The 24,620-nt window shown below is 61.7% G+C and overlaps 1 protein-coding gene across 1 annotated transcript in view; it reads right to left on the bottom strand.

Annotated features, from left to right (window-relative positions):
- FAM20C (FAM20C golgi associated secretory pathway kinase) overlaps positions 1–24,620 on the bottom strand; it is a 48,867-nt gene that overhangs the window by 6,041 nt on the left and 18,206 nt on the right. Inside the window, exons 4-5 of the mRNA XM_043559476.1 lie at positions 4,985–5,077; positions 3,516–3,631 (exon numbers count right to left, since the gene is read on the bottom strand). Coding sequence (XP_043415411.1) covers positions 3,516–3,631; positions 4,985–5,077 — 209 coding nt within the window. The remainder of the gene's footprint in view (positions 1–3,515; positions 3,632–4,984; positions 5,078–24,620) is intronic.

Below are 24,620 nucleotides of genomic sequence, written 5' to 3'. Positions count from 1 at the left end.
GAGCTGGAAAGCATGTGGCTCGAGGGCTGAGCATTGGGACCGGGAGTGTTCCTGGCCTTTGCACGGCCGGGAGGAGGGTCGAGAAGAACGGGACGCTTACCGTCCTAACCCCACCTGGATGGATCTGGTGTGGGTGGCTCTCAGGTGGGGCTGGAATGCTGGGGAACCACCATCGCTCAGGAGTGACCTGAAGGTGTCCGGGCACAGCTCTGGGGACACTTCTTACCCTCGTGCGCATTTAAACTGGACGCTGTGTCCACAACGTGTGGGTAGAGGCCTTGTGCCTACCCAGCCAGACCCAGGCCTGCGTAGCAGGAAAAAGAGTCACTTGAAAGATGTGGGGCTGAGTGGCTGGGAGGGAACAGGAGGGGCTCCCAGAGCTGCTCACAGTCTGTGTCTTGTCCTAGAGGTGTTTACGTAGGTGGGTTCCCCTTGTAGAAACCCACGGATGCGTGTACTTTCCAGGATGTATGAGATGTGTCCATGGAGATTTACCGCAAAGTACAAAGACTTTTGTGGGGCTTGGCACAACTGGGTTCCAACCCAGCCTGTCTCTGCACTGTTGCTTGGCGGGGGCGCTTAGCTGCTCTCCTGAAAGAAGACGTATCTGCTTAGACTAGGAACCGATTCCGCCTTTTGTTTATAGGAAGGGATCCACACCCTTCTTCACCCACCACGTGTGGGACTTCAGCGCCGGGATTCTGGACACTGGTGGCTCCGTGGCCCCTTTGAGAGCCCCCGGCAAAGCTGCCATGCGCCCCGGTGAGACCTCGAGACCCAGAAGCGGGGTTCCTGCAGGGAGGCCGCTGTGCACCAAGAAAGCAAAGTGTAGAAAGTTCTTGACTCATTTTCCTCTCTTGACATTTCCTCCACTTCATTTGGGGCGGGTTACTGAGTCCCCTCTCAGCGGTGCCCATCACCAGATGACCAGGTAAACGACATGGGACGCACCCACCCAGGGCCACGGGACCCTGACATAAAGAGCAACATGCAAGACACCACACGGCGATGTGGAGGGACCTCAGAAGAGTGCTGTCGAGCAACAGAAGACAGACAGACCGCCGGTCACCCCCACTGTGCAAAACCATACAAGAAGCAAAGAAACCCTCAGATACGGAAAGCAGATAGCGCTGCTGGGGGTACAGGGCAGGATGGGACCGGGGCAGACGGGCCAGTTCGTTGCTTCTCTGCTCGTGTCAAAACTCCTCGAACTTCGCACGTTGATACTGTCTACACCATGCCAATCGTACCTCAACAAAATGCCTAAAATGGGGAGGGGGGGGTGAGGAAACAACCCGCCCCCACAGGCTGGCCTAAGAATTAAAGGTGGAATCCCACAGCAGGTGCATACCAGTGCCTGGCATACCGCAGGTGCCCAGTCATGTCCGTGTTCCCTTGCTGCGGTAGAATCGCCTAGAACATCCCTGCCGTGTGGTGGCTAAGGTGGAGGACACGGCGCCCGCGGTGCAGGCCTTGCGGGCAGCAGCAGCCCTGTCTGAAGGGGCTGGGGGCTGCTCACGGGGGGACAAACTTGTTTCAGGCTGAGGGGACATTATCCTGCCCGAGTGCACCCACGGCCCTCTCTCAGCAGCAACAGGCCTTTTCGGCCCCTCCGCCGGCACCAGAACAGTCTCTCGGCGGGCTCTGTGATCGAGGCCCCAGAACTCGTCCAGGTCAGACAGGTGGAGGAGCATCCCTCTAACGGGGAAACCGGGTGATGGGCGCGGGGGAGCGGGCGTGTTTCATCTTAAGTTCTGAACACTGAATGACGTCACTAGAAATGCTGCAATGAGAATCGGAAAGACCACTGACAGGGGGCAGCGGCCTGGGGGGGGGGGGGTCCTGTGGGCGTGGCCTGGGGCTGTGTGGGCGTGGCCGTGGTCCGGAGGGCATGGCCTGGGGTCGTGTGGGCGCGGCCGTGGTCCAGAGGGCATGGCCTAGTGTCCTGTGGGTGTGACCTGGGGGTCGTGTGGGCGTGGCCGTGGCCCGGGGCGTTGCCTGGGGCCGTGTGGGCGTGATCGTGGTCCGGAGGGCTCTTGTGGGCGTGGCCTGGGGCCTGTGGGCGTGGCCCGGAGGGCGTGTCCTGGGGTCGTGTGGGTGTGGCCGTGGTCCAGAAGGCGTGGCCTAGTGCCCTGTGGGTGTGGCCTGGGCCGTGTGGGCGTGGCCGTGGCCCGGAGGGCGTGGCCTAGTGTCCTGTGGGCGTGGCCTGGGGGGCCTGTGAGCGCGGCCAGCCTAGACTCGGAGGGCTCATCGCCACGTGGGGCAGCAGCCGGGGCAGCAAGGGCGGCTGACGGTGAAGGTGCTGGGGACGTCCAGGCTGGAGGACGAGAGATCCCAGAGTTCCTGACAGGCTGAGGTGGAGGAGGAGCTTGCTGTCTCGGGGGTGGGTGGGTGGGGATTCCAGGGGAAAGTACTAGAACCCAAGGTTGGAGAGGCAGGTGTTCACCCTTGGAAAAGAAGGTCCTTTCCAGCAACTCAGGCTGTGCAGACAGGAGCTGAATTACCTCTGAGCCGACGGGCTGCCCGTCACCGGGGGCGTCCAAGCAGCCTGCAGCCTTGGGCAGGCTTAGACAAGGCTGATGAGAAGCCCTCCAAGCCCCCTCCCCTTTGGTTTCTGGTCGGGTGGTGAGACGCTGCCAGCACAGGGGGCAGGGGCACATAACCTCTACGTGGGTTTTATGTGCACGAACTGACAGATGGACCCACCACCAGGAGGGTATCTGTCTCGGGGTGGGTGCCACTTATCACCGCACTCCACTTCTCTGCCATCGCCGGGACCTTCCAGAACCGAATACGAGGTAGAAGGTGTCCCCACCCTCAGGCCCAGCAAGCATGGGGTGCTCAGCACGGGGCCTGGCCCAAAGGAAGTGCTCACAGGCACGGACGGACAGATCGCAGAGCCCTGAATGCCACATCGAAAAGCTCCTGGGGCAGGTGATTCGGTAGGGCAGGAGTCTGTGTGCGTCTGAGACTGATGATTAGCCCCGCTCTGTGGCAGGCCCTTGTGCTGGCCCTCGAGGGCGCCAGGGGAGGCCGCCACTCTCCTCGCTCTCCCTGCTGAGCCGGGGGAGGGAGGCAGAGGAGCCCTTGTTGCTGTGTGAGGGTCTTGCTGCGGGGGGCGGGGGCAGGGTGGTGGTGCCTAAATCCGGGAGGAAGTTCAGGGAACAGAGGTCTGCTCCAGCCGGACCACTTGGAGGAGACTCTCTGGGGAGGCCGAGAATTTTCAAAAATGCACTCATCTCCCTTTAAAACAAATGGTAGGAAAACACCTCCGTGCCCAGCCCAGGGGATCAATTCCATGATGATGACTTGGCCATTTCTCGCAGGCTTTTGACACCGTGATGTAGCTACACCCCGAAGTGGAAGGGGCAGCCCTTGGGTGGTCCCGTGAAGGCGGTGGGCCACATTATGCAAGAAGAAACTATACGTTTCTTTCTTCTTCTCCGTAAAGGTAACTAAGCTCGCTGTTCTGTGTGCAGTGAGCCAGGAAAGGGGCCTCCCCGAGTGCAGGTTACCTGGAGAGATGAAGAAGGTTCTCCACAGCTTCTTGTCTCTCGTGACGTCCCGGATTTCCTTGGTCATGTTGACCATCCTGCCGGCCACCGGAGGGACCCGGCGGAAGTCCAGGATCCTGGCGGGAAAGTGACAGGGGAAGGGTCTTCACCTCCGTGCCCCGGCCCTCGCCAGGCTGGTGCGGAGTGAACGCTCCCGTCTCCGAGTCCCGCTAGGCCCAACGCGGGGCCCACAGCTCTGACTGGTGCCGTCGGGCACCAACGAAAATGGGCCCCACGAGGACCACGGTGGGTGGTGTTCTACTTCCCAGCACCGGCCTGCCAGTGCCTGGGCCCTCAGGGCTCAGGTCGGAACAACGTTAAATTAGCTGCTTTTAATGGGACGCTCTCTAACTGCGCTGCACTCGCTCACTTAAACGGGACGCCGATGGGCCTGCAGCGGCCTCTGGGGGCAGCGGCTGCGCGTGGGGAGTGTGGGCGTCTTGCGTGCCGCCCGCCCTCCGCCCGCTGCGTGAGCTGTCCTGCGTCATCAACAGGCCTCACCTTTCCGAATGAGGAACCCTCATCGGCTTCGTGGCAACTGTTCCTTTCACAGAAAGGCCTTTTTCTGGGTTTAGGCTGCACGATAGTTGACATTGTTGAAAATCTGACTTGGGGTTTCTGTGGCCCCCAAACAAGATTTTTGATCTTTGAAAAACAAAGCAAAGTAGGGTTTGCAAACTTGAGTGCGCACACGAATCGTGTGGTGTAGAGAGAGGGTCTGGGGTGGAGACCGGGAATCTGCATTCTAACCAGCCTGGGTGACCTGGAAGCTGCAGCCTAGGGCACACCCTGAGCTGGAGGTCAGGACCCTGCGGGGCGGTCGGGGAGGCTCCTCCCCCTAGACTCTTGGAACTGACTCGAGACCCAGCCCCGTGACTGTCCCTGCAGGGCAGGGATCTCTGGGCCAGCAGGGTGGCTGCTGAGAGGCCCCCCCCCCCCCACGGCCCCCGACACCACTGCCCACCTCGCCTGCAGCAAGGGGCCACGTGGAGCCCAGGGAGGAATTGACGTTCTGCCCAGTAGAGCCAGCCCAGAAGATGGGTGATGGGGGAGGAGGCTCATGTCCCTTGGTGTCACCGTGGCCCCAGAGGTTCCACCCTGAAACACTCTGGGTTAAAATTCCCAGCACTCATAGTCCTTTCTGCTCTATCCTTTGTTATTCTCAACGGGCCACGTCCACACTCTGATCCCCAACTGCTCCCGAGGATCTCCTGTCTGGCACCGTTCGTGGTGTGGGCCCTACCGCAGGGTGTTGTAACATCTGCAGGCCAGACTCCAGCTCTGTGCGGCAGAGGCTTACATGCCTCGGTTTTCCCATCTGTACAATGGGGCTAATTATAGGATTCCCAACACCTCGGCAGGGTGTCGGGAGAGCTATTCGGGCCCACCCGCACGGTGCTCAGGCCCGGGGTGCAGGCGGGAGGGCTCACCTGTCCAGGTGGAAGGCAGCGATCTCTGCGTTGTGCCTCTCGTAGTCAGAGAAATAAAAGAAGTCAGGGGGCGTCTCCTGCTCCCTCGTCTGCCTAAAGAAAACAGGGTTTTTCATCACTGTGCGAACCCTCCGGTGAAAGGGTGCAGGAGGCTTGTCCTGGCTGGCGAAAAAGCTGGCTGTCAAACTGGCAAGAATTTCGTGAACTGGTTGTTAAAGTCATTTTATAAACATGAGCCACATTGTATTATTTACTTATTTAAAAAGTTTATCTATTTTGAGAGAGCGAACAAATGTGAGTGGGGGAGGGGCAGAGAGCGAGCGAGAGAGAGAATCCCAAGCAGGCTCTGTGCTGTCGACACACGGCCCGGTGTGGGGCTTGAACTCATGAACTGTGAGATCGTGGTGCCCAGAAGTGACCTTTTATAAGTGACAAGTATTTAAATCGCACCACTGGCCGGTTATTTAATGACGTTCGACAGTTTCTTCTTCGGGCTGTTACCCACCTTGCATCCGCAGGGGCAAGCAGAGGTGACGCGTGCCCCCGCAGCCCCCCTCAGTGACCTCTTCCTGGGAGCATGACGTGAGCCAACGAGGAGGTGCAAACTCTCCAGGCAGGCTTTTCCCCCACGAGGGAGCCGGTTACTAAATACCGCTCAGCCCACCAGCAGGTCCGCACCACCGGCCAAACACAGGTCCTCCAGAAAGGCAGATGGCCAGGCGGCCCCCGGCCCCTGAGCCTAGGGAGTGTGTGGATGGCAGAGGGCCAAGGGCATCACAGGAGTCACCCCGACACAGAGCAAGGGGACCTCCCTGGGGCGTGAGCTGGGGCCAGACTCAGGCGGCGCCATTTGTCCCTCTGGCTGCTCTCAGCCTCCCACCAGCATCCCCGCCCAGACAGTGTCCCCCTGGGGGGCGGGGGATGTGAAGGAGTCTGCGAAGCTCCTTGGGGGCCACCTGTGGGACCCCTCTCTGAAGCCCAAAGAGGTGGTCCATTTTCCACCAGGCACCTGCCGTTGGGGACTGTACAGTCGGCCTCCTCCCGCCCCCCGTAGGCAGCTCCCTCTGCCCCCCTTCCCCTCTCCTGAGCTGGAGTGAGGGCCATCTGCTATTTCCGACTTGTGTCCACTCTGCTGCCTTTGCTGTCACTGTTCCGTCTTCCCAGAACAGGCTTCCTCTCATGTCTCCCGAAGGCTAAGTCAGCATTCCCGAATGTGGGTCCCACCCAACCAGGTCCAGGGGCTTCTAGCACAAAAGGAGCCCTCTGAGAGGTTGGCGTTTGGGGAACATGCCTAGTAGAGCACCCTCTGGGGTCTCAACAGTGCATATTACCACCATAAAGGCCCTGATAAGGCCTGCAGCCGCTGTTTCTTAGCACTACACTGACTACAGAGCCCGTTTTTTTCGTAGTACGTTACCACGCTGTGCACTTTTGGGAACTGCTGGTTAAAGCCTACAGTGCAAGCTGTTTCTAACCGCTGCTCAAAGGCAAACTCCCTCGCAAAACTTTCCTGGTGCCTTGGTGGGGGTGACCTGAGGCTCACCCCGGACCCTCCCGGACCGGTGGGCAGACAGGAGGGTTCTGTCTGGAGCAGTGCTGTGGGTCACCCCACGATGGCCCCGCACGAAGCCAGAGCCCAGCCCCAGCTGCTGCCCCACCTGCAGCATGTGTGGTGGGGTGAGCAAGGCGGGGCAGCCCCCGGCTGGCCGTGCGTGCACTCCTGGCCTCCACATCTCCTCCCAGGCAGACAGAAGAACTCTGGGACCCCCGGGCTCGGACATCCACGCCCCACAGTGAGCTGCAGACAGGCCCCGAAGGAGTAACACGTGAGCCTCCGCCCCAGCCAGGGGACAGGAAATCACACACAGGACTCTCTACAGTCTATACAGGCGAACGGCATTGTGTAAGCACAGATACTGAGCCGACGCCTGGGGAGCAGGGACGCATGACGACTGCAAGTGTTTGACCTCGGCAAGCAGGGGATTTCCAAAATCACGTCAGAGCAAAAAACGCTCCCTGCATTAAATCCAGCTTTGTTCTGTGCCCCTGCCCGTACCTGCAGGACCATGTCCACCTTCCAGGCTGGGGGCAGGGACTAACTCAGCCCTCCACCTGGTAAGAATTTACCAAATGTCGGGGACCTTCTCCGTGCTGGAAAACGCAGGGTGGGGAGAATCACGTGTGACCTGGCCAGTGAGGTGGAGGCTTGAATGATGTTCCAGCCCTAAGAGGCCCGTTCAGGGGCTACGGCTGGCCTTGCTGGGCAGCACAGACCTCCCCACCCTTGGGGGCCACCTGTCCTCACCCTATCCAGGGGGTGAGTCCAGGGGGCAGGTCTGGTGACGACCCTGAGGGTCGCTGAGGGCCCAGAGTTTTGCCTGCCTGCTGCACCCCACGTGTGCACACAGGTGCACACACACATAGACACACACTCACAGTCACGCCTCGCCATGACAGGGCTTCAGGAGGGTCTCAGAGAGAATAGGGCCTGGTCCTTTGCCTCCTCTCTGGCACGGGCCAGAGATGGGTGTGACTGATGTGATTCCAGTCTTAAGCACATCCCGCCGCTGCTGCTCTGCTCCTGGCCTGGCAGCGGACGGGCGGTCCGGGGGAGGCCCAGCCCAGGCTCTGTGGCCAGGCCGTGGGCCCTGGGCCCTCAGCCCCGAGGCCTTCTGGCCAGTTCAGCGCGCCTGTGGCTGTGAGCCCCGGGCAGGTGCGGGGGGCCCAGGCGGGAGGGAGAGGCCACGAGGGTGGGTGAAGCCACAGGCTGCTGGCCAGGCTCAGCCTCCCAAACGTGCCCCCCATCACCCCATATCTGTGGCACCCACCTCCAACCCAGGACTTTTGCCCGCACAAACCTCCTAGCCATCTCCAGCTCTGCCCTCCTCTCTCCTCACCCCTGTGGCTCCATCACCAGACCACTCCCAGCCCCAGCCCCAGGCCTTTCCCACTTCTGCACCTTTGTGCCGGGCTTTCCACGGGCACTCGCCTTCTCCATCCTTCCCAAGATCTGTCCCAACCCCACCCCTGCCCAGGCCTCCCACGGAGGAGCTTACCACTGCTATACTAGACCACTGTTTGCAGGGTCTGGGGACAGGAGTGCCTAGCCAAGCGCCCGCTTTAGAACGGGTGTGCCATAAACAAATGAAACATTGATGGAGGGAGGACGGCGAAGGGGCACAAACCGGTCCACGGCCTTGAGCTCCTCCCACCCTCGTTTCTTCAGTTTGTACCAGTGTCATCATCATCACCATCAGCGTCACCACTCTCCCCTCCACAACCATTATTCCTACTGCATACTGACCCCTTATTGCCTGATGTGCCTGATGTGATCACAGCGGCTTGATATGTAACGCTAACACGTGAGCATTTCTGTTTACCAGTGCTTGGGCTTCTGTTCATTTCTCCCTTACTCCAGCCCGCTCCTCTGATCAGGTCAAACACGTGAAAAGCGGGTGGCTCTGAGCCCTGCTACTCTGCGAAGAGACCAGCCACTTCTCGGAAGCCCTGTGACCAAGTTCCAGAACAGTTCCTGGTTCCCTCACATTTTCCACCTCAGGGCTTTTTCCAGTGACCTCCGTCCCCAGGCTGTTTATACAGAGAGGCAGCTCTTTCCCGCAACCCCAAGGCCATACACGAGCCTTCCGCCTGGCTGTCTTGGCCTCCAGATACCCCTGTGCAGAATGACCCTGGACGTGCAGAGAGGTGGTGATGAAGTGCTGTTTGTGTGCTCAGTGGCTGTCTTCACTCCTGAGAGGCTGCGAGGTGCCCCTGGGGCCTCTGTGCTCTTCGGGCATGCCTCCAGATATGTGAAATACCCCTGGGTGATTTTAAGGCTCCTATAGGCTGTGAGCAAGTTGGGTAGGGGTCCTAGCTTAACCCGTCTTGATAAGGGCCAGGCTGGGCGCTCAGGCAACACGCAAAGATACGAGGGGCACGCAGGGTGGAAGGTAGGCTTGGTGTGGGCCTCTCCAGTCATTCGTGCCCTTGGGTGGGAGTGAAGGCGCCCAGGTCAGCACCCATCGCCAACTGGGGGGGCGGGGGGGGGGGGGGCGAGTGTGCTAGACTTCCAGACCCTCCGTTGCTCCAGCTGTCAAATGGGTTCGTTCCGTGCATCTCCACCCCCGCAAGGAGAACAGGGCTCTGGGCGTGGCCGGCTGGCTGTGGCTCCGGTCGCCCAAGGGGTCAGCGCTCGCACGCAAGCGGGGAGCGTGAAGCCGGGGCTGGCAGGAAGACGCTCGGGACTACCTGGTGAGGGTGCCCAAGGGCGAGGCCGGCTCCCTGCTGGTCTCACCGCTGAAGGTCTGTGCCGAGACCACCCAGCATCGCGGAAACCTAGCCGTGCGCCGGCGGGACAAGCGTGGGGTCCGCCCGGCCCCTCGCCCGCCGGAGCCGCAGCCCGACTCCTGCAGGGTGTGCTTGCCTGCGGGGAGAACCTGGGGGGTCCGAGAGCGGGGTGTCGTTGCTGTCTGTAGAGCAGGGCAGCCGGGGCGGAGGGATTTCCGGCCTCACGCTGGGCAGGCAGGGGAGGGACACGGTGCCCCCCCTCCCGGGGGGGGGGGGGGGAGGTATGCCAGCCTCCCGCCACCTCCTGCGCGTCCCCAGAGTCCCCAGAGAGCCGGAGCTGCCGCCGAGCCAGCCATTTGGGGAAGCGCTTCGGAAAAGTACTGAGCCCGCCGCACCCGGCGGGACCCCTCGCTCGGCGGGACCCCTCGCTCAGCTGCACCCGCTCGCCCGGCCGCCTCTCCTTCTCCAGGCGCTGAGGCGGAAGTTGGGCCCGGGTGTGGGGGGCAGGCGAGGGCGCGGCCCACCTGGGCCTCTTCCGGGGGCGTGGGCCGTGGAAATGCGCAAGGGAGATGCTATCGGGTACTGTGGGGGTTGGCTCGGCACCCACAGCCTGCGCCTGGCCTGGGAGGAGGGGTGGGGAGACCAGGCAGCCGGCACGGGGAGCACAGCACTGGGAAGGCACGGTCCTCCCCTGGTGACTGAGAGGGCAGGGGTGGGTGGCAGGCACTCCGAGGGGCTCAGGGATGGGAGGAGCCTCCTAGTCTGGCCACCCCCTAACCCCCGCCCCCCACGGGGTCACTGCCCCCGACACGGGGAGCAGTCGGTGCCTCAGAGCCCCACCCTGATGGGCCTCGAGGTCAGGGTGGGCCCCACCCGGCCTCGGGCAGGGCTGAGCGGGCAGGGAAATGGAAAGGTGTATATGGCTGACTTCCCTCGGAAAACAGCAGCTGAGGGATCAGGTGCAGTCAGTCCTTGGCATCAGCAACCGAGGGTCAGGGCGGGAAGAAGGGCAGAGCCTGGTGCATTCAGGAGCCCGGATCCCGGGGAAGGGAACGGGCTGGTCCCAGGGCAGCCCCCGGGGGTACCCCGAGCACCCTGACACCTTTAAGCCCAAGCCGGCTAAACCGTGGCAAGGGGCTGCTCAGGACCAGTTTTGGGGGCTACACTTTCCCATTCCCTCTGTCCTTCCTCTCCGGAGCTGACCGTACCAAATCCCTTCCCGTAGAGGGACTTGCTTCCCTTAGCTTGGAAGGAAGCACAAGAAGAACTGATCATGTGCTTTATACTACAGTGAGAATGACTACTATGTTGGCCTCTCCCAGAAAGTCTGTGGTCTGAATCTCCGTACATGGCAAAAGGGACTTTGCAGTTATGATTAAGTTGGCGACCTTGAGATGGGGAGATTATTCTGTATGCCATCCCCAGGGTCCTTATGAGAAGGAGACAGAAGGAGATCTGACTGCAGAAGAGGCCACATGGTAGCTTCCAAGAGGGAGCCTCGGGGAGAGGATCTGTTTTCTCACCTCCTCCAGTTTCTGGAGGCCACCTGCATTCCTCGGCAAGGAAACACGTTCTCTCCGAGGGCCTGCAGAAGGAACAGCCTGCAGGTCCCTTTTAGATTGCTGACCCCCCAAACTGTGCGAGAACACGTTCGTGTTGCTTTAAGCCGCTAACTGTGAGGTCGTCTGCACCAGCTGCGCAGGCAAGGAATATAGAACCTTTGGCAACACCACAGTGGTAGGGGGACACGGTGACGTAGCAGCTTTGGGGAGGCTGTGGAATGCGGCCTGCTTCCTCGGATCTGGTCCTGCCATCACGGCTCCCTTCGTTAGACTTTTAAGACCTGACGCAGAGCATTTTGAGAAGAAGGCACCGCTGTTTTCACAGAAGCCAAAGAGGCAGAATCCGGTAAGAATCACATGAGCCTCCGAGGCTTTGGTCCCTGTCCCCCCTTCAATGACAAGGAAGTCTGAGGTCAGGGAACGGAAGAGGCATGTGCCGAATCACACGGCTAGAAACGGCAGGTCCTGGGTTCTCTTCAGGGGCCCCCAAAGTCAGACATGGCTCCAGCCGGCGCTGTACGTCTGTGTTTTCTCCCGGATCAGAACCACCTCTGGGGGCTAGGACACCCCACGGGCCTGGAGCTGAGTCAGGGCCAGGCTCCCCGGGCGGGACTCCAGCAACCGCGACGACCACTCACGTCCTCCTCTGCACTTACGCCCCCTGACCCAGTTCCCACCGTCACTATTAACGTCTCAGTGTTCCTTAGGTTGTGGGAAAACAGAAATCTTGTGCTTGGTCAAAAATACAGGAAATTGGCAGCTTTTAACCAAAGCCTGTGGGGGAAGAAAAGCCAAGAGACACCCGGCTCTTACTATGAGCTGAACATCTTGCTGAGCACTTTGTGTGGATTCACTCCCCACACCTTGACGACCGCCTGGGAAGGGTCCCCATCCACAGGCAAGTGACAGCCAGCCAGCCAGCCAGCCAGCGAGGTCTCAGCTGCCACAGGAAGGCCCTGCTTCATCCCAGTGTGCCTCCGATGCGCAGGCTGGGTGAGGACTGGGCGGGGACGCGTTCACTCCGCTGACTCCTGAGGAAAACAGCTGGCGGAGAAGGGTCTGTCTGCCCTGACCCCCACCCTCGCCGGGCTGCTGGGGAACAGGGGAGCCCGCAGCCCCCTCGGAGCAGTGTGGCAGGTGAGGCCGCTCGGAGGTGATGCCTCCGTGGTCCTTTCCACCCCTGCTGCCACGCTGCTGGGCTTACACAGAGGGGAGGAAGCATCCAGTCCCGCTCGGGGGAGCGAAACGCCTGCCTGGTCAGCAGGTTCCACGCGGCGAGTACGGGGCCGAGGCCGGCCGAGTGGGGCGCGAGAGCCAGAATGGAACCGACAGCACCCTGTGAGGTCAGACTCCGGAGAAGGGGACCCAGGAGGGGCCCAGATAGCCGTCACACAGCGGTTTCAGGCATCCTGGTCAGAGCTAAGGCCCCCCCCCCCCCCCCAGATCCCTGAGTGCAGGTGGGAAACTGAGGCCCAGAGACAGCCACATAAAAACCTTTTGTGTGTGAAGGAGAGGCACGGCCACACAGCCCGAGCCTGCTGGACGGGAGCAGAGGGAAGATGCCAGCTTAGAGGCCGTGGGAGGGACCGCCAGGAGGCGCACCCACCGATGTCCCTGCACAACCATGTGGCTGGAGACGCGCTCGTCCCCGCCGCTGCATGCCCACAGCCTGCCAGGGCCGCCGGGCTCCCTGCTCGGCCTGTTGCGTGAACAGGCTGGTGACCTAGCCGATCCCGGGCTCTCCACCAACACCCTCACCTGCCGGGGATGTGCAGTGTGGCCGCCAGCGCGGCTCCCTCTGGGACCTTGCGCCCGAGGGGATCCCACCCAGGGTGTGTGATCAGCACCACCTCGTGCCCCCAGGGCCCCCCGCGGCACTCCCAACGGACCCCGTATCACCATGCGGCCCTGCTGCCACCCCAGTACCACTTGTCACCATCTGTCCATCGCGCTGTGAACGGGCAGAACTTGGTGGAGTCTGTGTGTTGCTGCCGCAGGCCCTTTGCACTTGCTCTTGTCCCCAGTGCTCTGGTCCTTGACCATCTTTACTTTTTTTTTTTTTCAGAGGGAAAGAGAGTGCATGTACAAGTAGGGGAGGGACGGGGGTGGGGGGGAGAGAGAATCCCAAGCAGCGTCCATGCCCAGCCAGACTCGGGGCTCGATCTCACAACTGTGAGGTCATGACCTGAGCTGAAATCAAGAGTTGGACGCTCAACCAACTGAGCCACCCAGGTGGCCCCACCGTCTTTTCTAACGAACAGACTCGGCCCCACTCACATGCCGAGGTAGGAGTTGGCCGGCTCCAGCCCGTGCGACAAATCAGCCTGTCACCTGACCACGTAAGCGGTTTCGCTAGGGCGGTCCCATCACTTTCTCGGGTTCCTCTTCCCTCTTACGAGGACACCTGAGGCTGCATTCAGGGCCTACCTGGCTAATCCAGGGTGACCCCCCTCATCTCCAGGTCTCCGTGCCCGGGGGCTGATACCCTGGGGGCAGATGTCACAGAAGGGACGGGCCCTGGTTCCCATTTCCAGGATCACCTCAGGAGGCAAAACACCAGATAAGGTGAACGCTTTCCCTTCTTCTAAACACACAGCGGGTCCCTGACTCACCAAATGAAGGCACAGAAGCAAAAATTAGCCTTTCTATCCTGGATAATCTTCCCATCACTCACACAGCAGAAAACAGCCACCTTGTCATTAAAGAGATATATTAAGCCGTTTAATATCAGGTTTTCGGATGGCGGAGGTTCTAGAAGGAGAGAGGAGGGCCTCTCCCTGGCAGCTGACTTCACCGTGACCTTTCAGCCCTATAACCCACTGTCAGTATTTCTTGCTACTTTTGGTGGCTGTCACCTGCCCTGGTGCCATGTGAGTGTGGGGGGCCTACTTGGCGAAACACGCCGGCCGGTCTTTAGTGATGGATGTCTGACCCGTGTTGTTTGAGCTGCCATGGCAAGTTCGAGGCCCTCAGTGGCTGCAGAGGGGACGTGGCCCCCGGGGCTTGGCTGCCACCCCAGCCGGTGCCCACTAAGCCTGCCGCTGCTCACCACACCTGCAGGTGTGGACGCCAGAGAACCCTTGAGAGCGAGGGCGGCAGCAGGTCTGGGAAGACTGGGGAGGCCCCAGTGCAGACTCGTCATGGGGGGAGAGGGGCCCTGCATAAAGTGTGCCGAGCAGAAGACGTACTCAGGTGCCCTTAGCCCTGGAAGGCATGCCCGTCCCACAAGAACTTGGAGGTGTGAAGGTTACAAGAGCTTCTAACCCAGACGTGAAGACAGGCCAGCGGACTGGCCTTTGCGGGGCCTGGCAGGGAGGGCGCTTGGGGTGCAGCGGGAGCGGGGCCGTGGGCCTGGCTGTGCCCCCTGCTGCTCAGTCACCCGGCTCTGGTCCCGTCTGGATATGAGATGGTTGGCCAAGTGCCTGGGTCTAGGGTGAGCGCGTCTAGGGAGGGACCTGTGTGGTTGCGTCCTTGCGCAGTGAAACCTCTGTGGCCCGCCGTTCTTTTCAAGGTAACAGACGAGATGCCACTGTGTCCCGTCTCCTGAGGGGCCTGAACGTTCAGCACCAACGTGACTGCTGTGATGCTGTTTTCTCTCCGGTCGGAAAAACAAACTACTCTAGATGGCGGGGTGGGGGGTGGGGGGGGTGGGGTGCTGTATTCCAGCTCGTTCTCCAAGGCTTGTTTAAGGAGACCCAGAGTCTGCAGAATTCCCTTCTGAGGAATGAGAACAGGCAGACGAGAGAAGTGCCGGCCCCCGTTTCCTTCCCAGCACAAGGGAACGGAGACCTGCCTTCCTTCCCTCCTGCTAGCCTCCCCTCTTCTGAGACAATTAGAGTCGTGGCCCGCACGCTGACAGGCACCCCTGATAGCCGTGATAGCCAGAGACCGTGATAGCCAGAGAAAAGCACAAAAAGACACTGTCGATATTGCTGTTTGGGAGAACATTTTGGGGCAAAAAAGGACTTGCTCGTTTGCCTTCAAACAGAGGGGATCATCTTCCTCAGATCCCTCCAAGGACACGCACGCCACAGCGTGAGCCAGGTCCCCCACGGCGGCTCCCCCCACGGACCTCAGCTTCCCCATCTGCACAGCGGGGGCACAGCAGGTGCCGGCTCGGAACCACACTCCCTGAAGGTTTTGCTCAGTTTTTCCCGTTTAGTCCTTTTCCTGCCAGACTCTTGCAACCAGTTTAGAATTGTTAACAATTTCCTTTCCTTTTTATTTTGCTAAGCAGAGGGATTCCGGGGTGCCAAGTAAAAGCAAGAGAAGACGGTTAACTTCTGCGGTCAACCTGAATTAATGCAGTCTTGGCTGGTGGTCAGTCCATGGGGGGCTCGGGGGCAGCTGGGGTCGGTGAGGGAGGAAACCCTTCTCCAAGGCCCCACACGGTGCTCCCGGCCACAGACCCTGCAGGTCAGGAGCCCCACTTTGTCCCCAAGGGTGCCTGTCCTGCCGTGTCTTCTCGAGCTGATTGAGTCCGACGCGCTCTCAGTGTGGCGGAGCTCGGCGTGACCAGCTTACTCGGATGGTGCTGCAGGGCAGGGAGCCCAGGGCAGACGCCGGCCGCTCTGGGCCACCGGGGTCCCAGCAGCTCGGCCTCCTGGGGGCTGGCAGGGCTGTCCAGAGATGCCTGGGAAGACCCAGGAGAGTCTCTCCAAAGCCAGGTTCAGGTGTTGCTTATTTGGTTTTCAGTTAATAGGGTCCATTTTTGTTCTGACTCTAAAAATAACCCACAAAGCTGGAGACGGCCCGTGTGCCACACAGCAGGGGGCCTGTGAGGTTAATGGCCGTGTGACACGTGGAATCGGCTTGTCCCTCCCAGAGCCTCGGGGGGCACGCGGGCTGCGTGCTCGGGACACAGCCGGAGGCCCCCAGGGGGACGCGGCATCGCAGCCGAAGAACCCCACGTGCCCGACCCTGCCTGCAGGTCGCTGCAGGGACCAGAGCACACCCCACCTTGTGGACCTCCCCTGCCCTGGGGTCTGGAGCACCTGGCCTCTGAGCCTCTGGGAGCCCTGTGTGAGCACCTGCAGCAGCCCGGACAGCCTGCTGGGGTCCTGCTCCTTCGAGCGGGCACCACTGTGGCCCGTCTGGCGACCCAGACGCCAGGTGCTGCTCTGAACCCTCAGGAGCCCGCATGCCCCTGGCTGGTGGGTTACACACATTAAAGCCCCTCGGAATCTGTCTGTTTGGTCACTCGTTCACTCTACTTCACTCACTCGTTCTGTGCACCTACTATGCAGCTGGGGCTGCAGACACAGAGTTGAGGAAAATGGCCTGGGGCGCGCCCCGTGGAGCTCCTAGTCTAGTGGGACAGCAGATAGCGGTTACACCCCAATCCCTGTCATTGTGACCGGTGAGCAGGGAACGGTTAGATAGACGCCGATCCCCGGCACTGCGACGGGCCAGCAGGGAATGGTTAGATAGACGCCGATCCCCGGCCCTGCGACGGGCGAGCCGCGGATGTTTGTGTGGCTTTGGGAGGAGGGGTACTTGCAAGGGTGAGTCCTCAGCGGGCTCGTCCTCCTGACAACGAGATGCTCGTTAGTTCTCCCCGCTGATGGCTGAGCCCCACAGTGGCAATATGCCGCACAGTCTATGTGGGAGCCTGGTCGCTGCTCCAGTAGGAGCTGACAGCCCGCAACCAGCCAGAGAGGAGCGGGTCCCACACCCGCTGAGCTCTGGTGGGGGGACGGTGCTGGTCCTGACTCCCCATGTGCCCACTTGCATGCGTGCACACACTCACGTACACATGCACACCTCGTCTCTTGTGGGTTCCCAGGACTCGGGCCCTGGGGGGAGGCCGATGCCGTCAGCAGGCTGCTCTGGAGACGTCCGGCAGTGCGCGGCTGGGACCCTCGCCTCCCTCCTTCCTCACTGCCAGGACCCTAGACCCCGCTGCCCTGTGCTCTCAGGGACGTCCTCCACACCTGCCCACGTTGGTCTGGGAGTGTCCTCAGAAGCGGAGCAGACTGTAGCACTGTCCCCATCACGGCACATCCACTGAAGTCCCGGCCCCGGTGCCCAGAGTCCCCCCACACGCCATGGGTCCCAGCCACCCCGAATCGTCCTTGCGCGGTGCCTCTGTTGGCCAACGCCTTCTCGTCTGCTGAAGCTCAGATCACAAGATCTGCCCCATCCCCAGCCGTGTGGAGAAGGCTGCTCCTGGCTAAGCCCCGTGAGGCACCCGCCCCACTGCCCGTGGGCTCTTCTCCTGTCCCGCCTCCCCAGCTGTGGCACTCAGGGAGCCCCACGGGAAATGAGCTGACCGCCGTAAAACCTCGCTTTCTTGTCGGGGTGCTCTTGAGGGTCGGCAGGGAGCCCCGGTGCCCTGAGGCAGCACCACACTACCCCGTGCGCAAAGCCGCACTCGGCTCCTGTCACAGGGAGGCCAGCAGGGCGTGCCTGCTCGGGTCTTCAGCCTACCCTGCCCTGCCCTGGCCTCTCCATACCCGTGTGGGCCACCGGCCTCAGACGGGACCACAGGTGGCCCGTTGCTAGAATGTTCTGTCCTAGACCTTCCCGTGTCTGGTGCTCGCCTTACGCCTTACACACCCCCTACTGCCACGTGGCCCAGAGCCGCGCCCGCATGCGGGCGACGCTCTGCCAGTTCCCCGGGGGGAGGAACCTACACACAGCAGGGGAGAGGCCTGTCGCCAAATCGTCTCTGCCGCCTTGCTCAGCCGGAACCCTCTTGGGACGATGTGGCCTCTGAAACGTTCGTGTCCTCCCCACTAGAACTTAGGCTCCCTGCCAGGCTGGACCTTATTGCTAGTAAGTCGGCCGTAAGCCAGGCCAGTGGGGGTGCAGAACAACAATGGGCCCAATCACCAGGACTCACGAGGGGTCTACAGCAGAGACAGGGGCTCTAGCAGCTTCTGGGGGGGGGGGGGTGGGTCACGGTCTGACCCGCGAAGCTGGCTGGGCTGCCCACGGGGGAGGGTGCTGGCGCTCCTGGAAGCCAGTCAGGAGGAGGGTGGGAAGCGGGCTCGCAGATTGGCCCACGCTAAGCACAGACACAAAGCGGTCCTTGTTCACCTCCGGTCAGGCCCAGGCCTCTGCTGGCTCCACACCCCGTGGCTGGCTATTGGGCGGTCAGTTTGCCTTAGGGGCCCGGGTCAGGGCACCGGTGGAGAGAAAATATGAATTATTTATCAAGAGAATGACAAATCCTTGGAAACTCCGCTAAGTGCCCGCTCACTGGTCCTCAGAATCTTTTATTTCCCCAAGCCTTAGTATGTAAGGCAGTGCCTCGAAGTCCTTCCGCACCCAGGAAGAACTCCTATTCACCCTGCAAAACCCAGCTCGAAGGTCTCCTCCCAAGGTTGTTTGGCGGCCAAGACTCCTCCTTTCTTGCCCTCCCACCCTGTACGGCCTCGTCAGTGGTCCTGCGTGGGTCTGTGCCCAGGTCCGTCCATAAGCCAAGCTGAGCTCTCACCCCCGGGAGCTGTTCTGGCCCCGTGCCAGGCGCCCAGCACAGTGAGCACAGGACGGGACAAGACCACAGGTTCTCCTAGGATCAGTGAATCATTCTCAGGAGCATCTGTTTTCAGAACCGCACCTGCTGTTCACACAGCCCCGTGGCCACCCTCGGGTCTCTGGGTTTTGACTGTGTTGGATGCCAGCAGTGTCTCACCTGCCCGCCAGAGCCCTCCCAGGTCACCTCTGGGCCTCAGGACAGCAGCGTGCGTGGAGGAAGCCTGTGGCCCGAGTAGGGTCAGCCTCGGCACTGCCCGGTGGGGACCACGGACAGCCTACCGCGGCCTCCCTGCCCGCACAGGCCTGTGGGGCAGGCGAAAGCCAGCAGCTCCCAGCTGCCTCTCTGCATCAGGCAGCCGCCACACGGACCTCACTTCAGGAGTTGCTGCCCCACAGCGGCCCCAAGGCAGGGCACCCCTGCCAGCCGAGGAGCTCAGGCTCTCCGGGGGTCTCACCCCACATCCAGACGGGGGCCCAGTGAGGGCCAGGGGCTGCTCAGGGCCGACCCAGAGTTCAGGAAAATGTCCCTGAGGCGGGTGCCTGTCTGGGAGTTTGGCCCCTGGTCAGACACTGGCCACGTGGGGGGCCTGCAGGTTAATGGGGGGTGGTGGTCACTCAGTGGTCTCCAGCGTGTGGCTCCCGGCGTGGCCCCACAGCCTCTTGGGCCCTCAGCTCGTGGGGGAGGCAGCTGCCCTGCGCCCAGGGCAGGGCCAAGGTCACGGGGAGCGGGCCTTCAGACCAAGGTCGTAATCACAGAGGGGACTCTGCTCGCCTGCTGGTGCCTCCTGCTCTCAGGATACACTCTGCCTGGTGGGCCACGCTTGGTCAGAGCGGGAGGGAGGCTCGGGGCTCTGCGTGTAGAGATACTGCCTCAGCCGGAACATTCTTGTGCAGCTGCCTCTGTGCATGCATCTCGACTGCTCGGAATTCCTGGGCCTCAAACAGCCGTTTGAGGACGGTTTCTCGGGGTTACACACACACACGCACGCACACGTTTCCATTCTTTGCAGAGACAAGCAGATGGCCAGTCTGCAAGCCCTGCAGCACCCACAGGACACACGGTGGAGGCCTCCAGCCACTGGGCCAAGGCTTGGCCGTGCAGAGAACAGGTGACTCAAGGCGGACAAGACATGCTGCACTGGAGGCGCTTCCCTGTGCTCCATTAACACAGATAAACAGCAAACAGGAGGCGAATCGGAGTACTTAGGCCTCTTCATCATGTGCCGGCTGGGAGACGTAGCAGACCCCAGCCCCAGCAAGGTGGGTCCCACCACAGCCCTGCCTCACCCTGATGACGCTTGAAGGGCCGGGACCTGGCATCCGGGAGCCTGGACCACAGCCCTGGCCGGCTGCCCTCCCCCCGTTGATATGTAAACCCTCTGGACCCTCAGTTTCCTCCTCCTTGAGGGGGAGTTGGCGATACAAATAAAGCCTACTTCTGTGGTTGGAAAGGTCAAAGGACTTGGTGCGAGTGACAAAGCTGTCAGCTATCCATCACCTGCTCCCTCACTGGCCAGAGCAGCGACCGAACAACCCTGATAGATGTGCAAAGAGGAGGAAGTCCGAGGGTCAGAGCCCACACGGCAGCCTTGGACACGTTCTTTCTGCATCCACGTGGAGACACGAAAGCGAAGGGGGAAGAGAAGCAGGTGCGTGCTCCCCCCGCACAGGGGCGGTCACCACCGACGAGTGTCACAGAGCTGTGCGCGCACAGTTGGCCCCGATGCTATCCATTGATTCTCCCAAACCCAGGGAGCCTCCTGCCCTCCTAGGCAAGGGGAGCAGGGACCCGAGGCCCAGACCTTGGGATCAACACGTTCACTGCCTGTGACCTCTCCAGGCCGTGTGGACAACCTCTCGCCTGCCCGTTAGTCCCCAGCACAGCCCCCACAGCGAGCAGAGACATCGGATTCCAGCCCAGGCACCAGGCTCCACCCTGGGAACCTCGCCCTGGGTTATAGACCGCTGTATGGCCTCCGGACGGCTCTGGCAGGACCTCTTACAGCCAAACACAGCCCCACCCTATGACCAAGCACTTCATTCCATCCCCCCAAAACAGGGTCCTCCAAAAACACAAGCATGGGCACAGCAGCATAGGGTTCCATGCACAGGAGGACAAGGGATGGCTGTCTATGTGCAGGAATTGGGCTTTACAAACACTTACAATATTTGCTCTTGGTCTAATCTAATCTCTCAACACATAGAAAATGAGGTCGCAAGATGGTTGGAGGGCAAATTGACGAACAGTGAGGATGAAGACTTTAGTACCCTTGTCAACCACGGCACTGAGAAGAGGTGTTGTTGGTGAACAAGGAGACTGTGCTTATCTGGGTGCCCAAACGGGTTGGACTGTGCCCCAAAAAGATATGTTGAAGTCCTAACCCTGAAACCTGAGAACCTCCCGCGTCCTGGCCCTGGGACCCGCGAACCTCCCGCGTCCTGGCCCTGGGACCCGCAAATGTTCTGAGTCCTGGCCCTGGGACCCGCGAACCTCCCGCGTCCTGGCCCTGGGACCCGTGAACCTCCTGCGTCCTGGCCCTGGGACCCGCGAGCCTCCCGCGTCCTGGCCCTGGGACCCGCGAGCCTCCCGCGTCCTGGCCCTGGGACCCGCGAACCTCCCGTGTCCTGGCCCTGGGACCCGCGAACCTCCCTCGTCCTGGCCCTGGGACCCGCGAACCTCCCGCGTCCTGGCCCTGGGACCCGCGAACCTCCCGCGTCCTGGTCCTGGGACCCGCAAACCTCCCGCGTCTTGGCCCTGGGACCCACGAACATTCTGAGTCCTGACCCTGGGACCCGCGAAACTCTTGCATCCTGGCCCTGGGACCCGCAAACTTCCTGCATATTGACCTTGGGACCCGCGAACCTCCCGTGTCCTGGCCCTGGGACCCGCGAACCTCCCTCGTCCTGGCCCTGGGACCCGCGAACCTCCCGCGTCCTGGCCCTGGGACCCGCAAATGTTCTGAGTCCTGGCCCTGGGACCCGCGAGCCTCCCGCGTCCTGGCCCTGGGACCCGCGAACATTCTGAGTCCTGACCCTGGGACCCGCGAAACTCTTGCATCCTGGCCCTGGGACCCGCAAACTTCCTGCATATTGACCTTGGGACCCGCGAACCTCCCGTGTCCTGGCCCTGGGACCCGCGAACCTCCCGCGTCCTGGCCCTGGGACCCGCAAATGTTCTGAGTCCTGGCCCTGGGACCCGTGAGCCTCCCGCGTCCTGGCCCTGGGACCCGCGAACCTCCCACGTCCTGGTCCTGGGACCCGCAAACCTCCCGCGTCCTGGCCCTGGGACCTACGAACATTCTGAGTCCTGACCCTGGGACCCGTGAAACTCTTGCATCCTGGCCCTGGGACCCGCAAACTTCCTGCATATTGACCTTGGGACCCGCGAACCTCCCGTGTCCTGGCCCTGGGACCTGCGAACCTCCCTCGTCCTGGCCCTGGGACCCGCGAACCTCCCGCGTCCTGGCCCTGGGACCCGCAAATGTTCTGAGTCCTGGCCCTGGGACCCGCGAGCCTCCCGCGTCCTGGCCCTGGGACCCGCGAACCTCCCGCGTCCTGGCCCTGGGACCTACAAACATTCTGAGTCCTGACCCTGGGACCCGCGAAACTCTTGCATCCTGGCCCTGGGACCCGCAAACTTCCTGCATATTGACCTTGGGACCCGCGAACCTCCCTCGTCCTGGCCCTGGGACCCGCGAACCTCCCTCGTCCTGGCCCTGGGACCCGCGAACCTCCCGTGTCCTGGCCCTGGGACCCGCAAATGTTCTGAGTCCTGGCCCTGGGACCCGCGAGCCTCCCGCGTCCTGGCCCTGGGACCCGCGAACCTCCCGCGTCCTGGTCCTGGGACCCGCGAACCTCCCGTGTCCTGGCCCTGGGACCCGCGAACCTCCCTCGTCCTGGCCCTGGGACCCGCGAACCTCCCGTGTCCTGGCCCTGGGACCCGCAAACCTCCCTCGTCCTGGCCCTGGGACCCGCGAGCCTCCCGCGTCCTGGCCCTGGGACCCGCGAACCTCCCGCGTCCTGGCCCTGGGACCTACAAACATTCTGAGTCCTGACCCTGGGACCCGCGAAACTCTTGCATCCTGGCCCTGGGACCCGCAAACTTCCTGCATATTGACCTTGGGACCCGCGAACCTCCCTCGTCCTGGCCCTGGGACCCGCGAACCTCCCTCGTCCTGGCCCTGGGACCCGCGAACCTCCCGTGTCCTGGCCCTGGGACCCGCAAATGTTCTGAGTCCTGGCCCTGGGACCCGCGAGCCTCCCGCGTCCTGGCCCTGGGACCCGCGAACCTCCCGCGTCCTGGTCCTGGGACCCGCGAACCTCCCGTGTCCTGGCCCTGGGACCCGCGAACCTCCCTCGTCCTGGCCCTGGGACCCGCGAACCTCCCGTGTCCTGGCCCTGGGACCCGCAAACCTCCCTCGTCCTGGCCCTGGGACCCGCGAGCCTCCCGCGTCCTGGCCCTGGGACCCGCGAACCTCCCGCGTCCTGGCCCTGGGACCTACAAACATTCTGAGTCCTGACCCTGGGACCCGCGAAACTCTTGCATCCTGGCCCTGGGACCCGCAAACTTCCTGCATATTGACCTTGGGACCCGCGAACCTCCCGTGTCCTGGCCCTGGGACCCGCAAACCTCCCTCGTCCTGGCCCTGGGACCCGCGAACCTCCCGCGTCCTGGCCCTAGGACCCGCAAATGTTCTGAGTCCTGGCCCTGGGACCCGCGAGCCTCCCGCGTCCTGGCCCTGGGACCCGCGAACCTCCCTCGTCCTGGCCCTGGGACCCGCGAACCTCCCGCGTCCTGGCCCTGGGACCCGCAAATGTTCTGAGTCCTGACCCTGGGATCCACAAACCTGACCTTACTTGGAAGTAGGGACTCTGCGGGCGTGATGGTTAATAGGAGGTCACGCTGGAGCAGGGTGGGCCACAGAGGAGGTCCCTTCTGAAAGCCCTCCAGCCGCCTGCCCTGCACTAGCCAGCCCCGGTCGTACTCAAAGGTGAGGGGAGCTTGTCTCCCCCCGTCTGCCGCCGTCTGCCCACCTGATTCGCTTTGTGCACAGGCACCACCCGTGAGCCAGGCCCCCATCCTGGGGCCGCACTGCCGGAGCACTCTGCTCTCTGTCCCATCTGAGTGGCGGGACGGCGGAGTCCGCACAGAGTGTGGGTCCGAGGCACAAGGCCAGGCCCAGAGGCTCGGTGGGCATGTGTGGGATGGCTGTGAATGTTTGTGCTGGGGGGTGGTCACAGCCCGTGTCATGGGCCTGCCCGGAAGGCTCCTTTTCGAGAAGCAGGTTGAAGTCCGTCGCCACGAGCCGTACTCTCTGGAACGTCCAACTGAGTCCACCCACTGTGGCCAAGCCACCGGCTTCTTGCAGCCGCCTGTGGGGCACATGGTGCCCGTGGCCATGCCTGCTTGCTCTGCGGACACATCGGCCTCGCAGACCTCAGCCACACAGCTCATCGCCGACGTAGCGTATGTGTTGTCTCAACGTTCACCCGTGAATGCTATGCTGAAAGCACAGCCACAGCCTCCACCAAGTAGACACACAGAACACACAGAACAAAAGCCTTGGGCTGCAGGGGGCACCTGGGGGGCTCAGTCCGTCAGTCGTCCGACACCTGCTTTTGGCTCAGGTCATGACCTCACGGTTTGAGAGTTTGAGCCGCGTGCCTGTCTCTGTGCTAACCGTGAGGAGCCTGCTTGGGATTCTCTCTCCTTCTGTCTGCTCCTCCCTAGCGCGTGCGCTCGGTCTCTCAAAACGCTAAATAAACTTAAAAACAAAAACTCCCGTGCTTCAAAGGACACCACACACGTGATGAGGGTCTTGGGCTCAAAATACATAGAGAATGCCTACAGCTTCCTAATGAAGAGACAACCCCCCTGGAAAATGGCAGATTTGAGTAGACGTTCCTCCAGAAAAGATACACAAATGGCCAACAAGGACGCGTCAAGACGCTCAACATCATTAGTCATCAGGAAAATGCGGGGCTAAACCACTAGGAGACAGACACCACACCGCAGGGGGGCCGGGATCTAAGAGACAGATAATAACGGCCACTGGCCAGGATGCAGGGTTGCCGCGGACGTAAGGGGAGCGGCTCCCGTGGGAAACAGTCTGGCAGTCTCTCCGACAGGTCAGTTCAGTTGTTAGAAGATCCAGCAACTCCGCTCCTATGTGTGGACCCAAGAGACACGAAAACACACGTCCATGCAAAAACCCGTCCGTGAGTATTCATGGCGGCAATATTCACAACAACCCCAAACTGCAACTAGCCCCAATGCCATTAACAGGTGGAAGTACAAATAAAAT

The sequence above is a fragment of the Prionailurus bengalensis genome, chromosome E3 (genome assembly GCF_016509475.1).
Source record: "Prionailurus bengalensis isolate Pbe53 chromosome E3, Fcat_Pben_1.1_paternal_pri, whole genome shotgun sequence".
NCBI classification, from domain to species: domain Eukaryota; kingdom Metazoa; phylum Chordata; class Mammalia; order Carnivora; family Felidae; genus Prionailurus; species Prionailurus bengalensis.
Note: the sequence above shows the minus strand (reverse complement) of the source record. Positions and strands in the feature narration are given on the sequence as shown.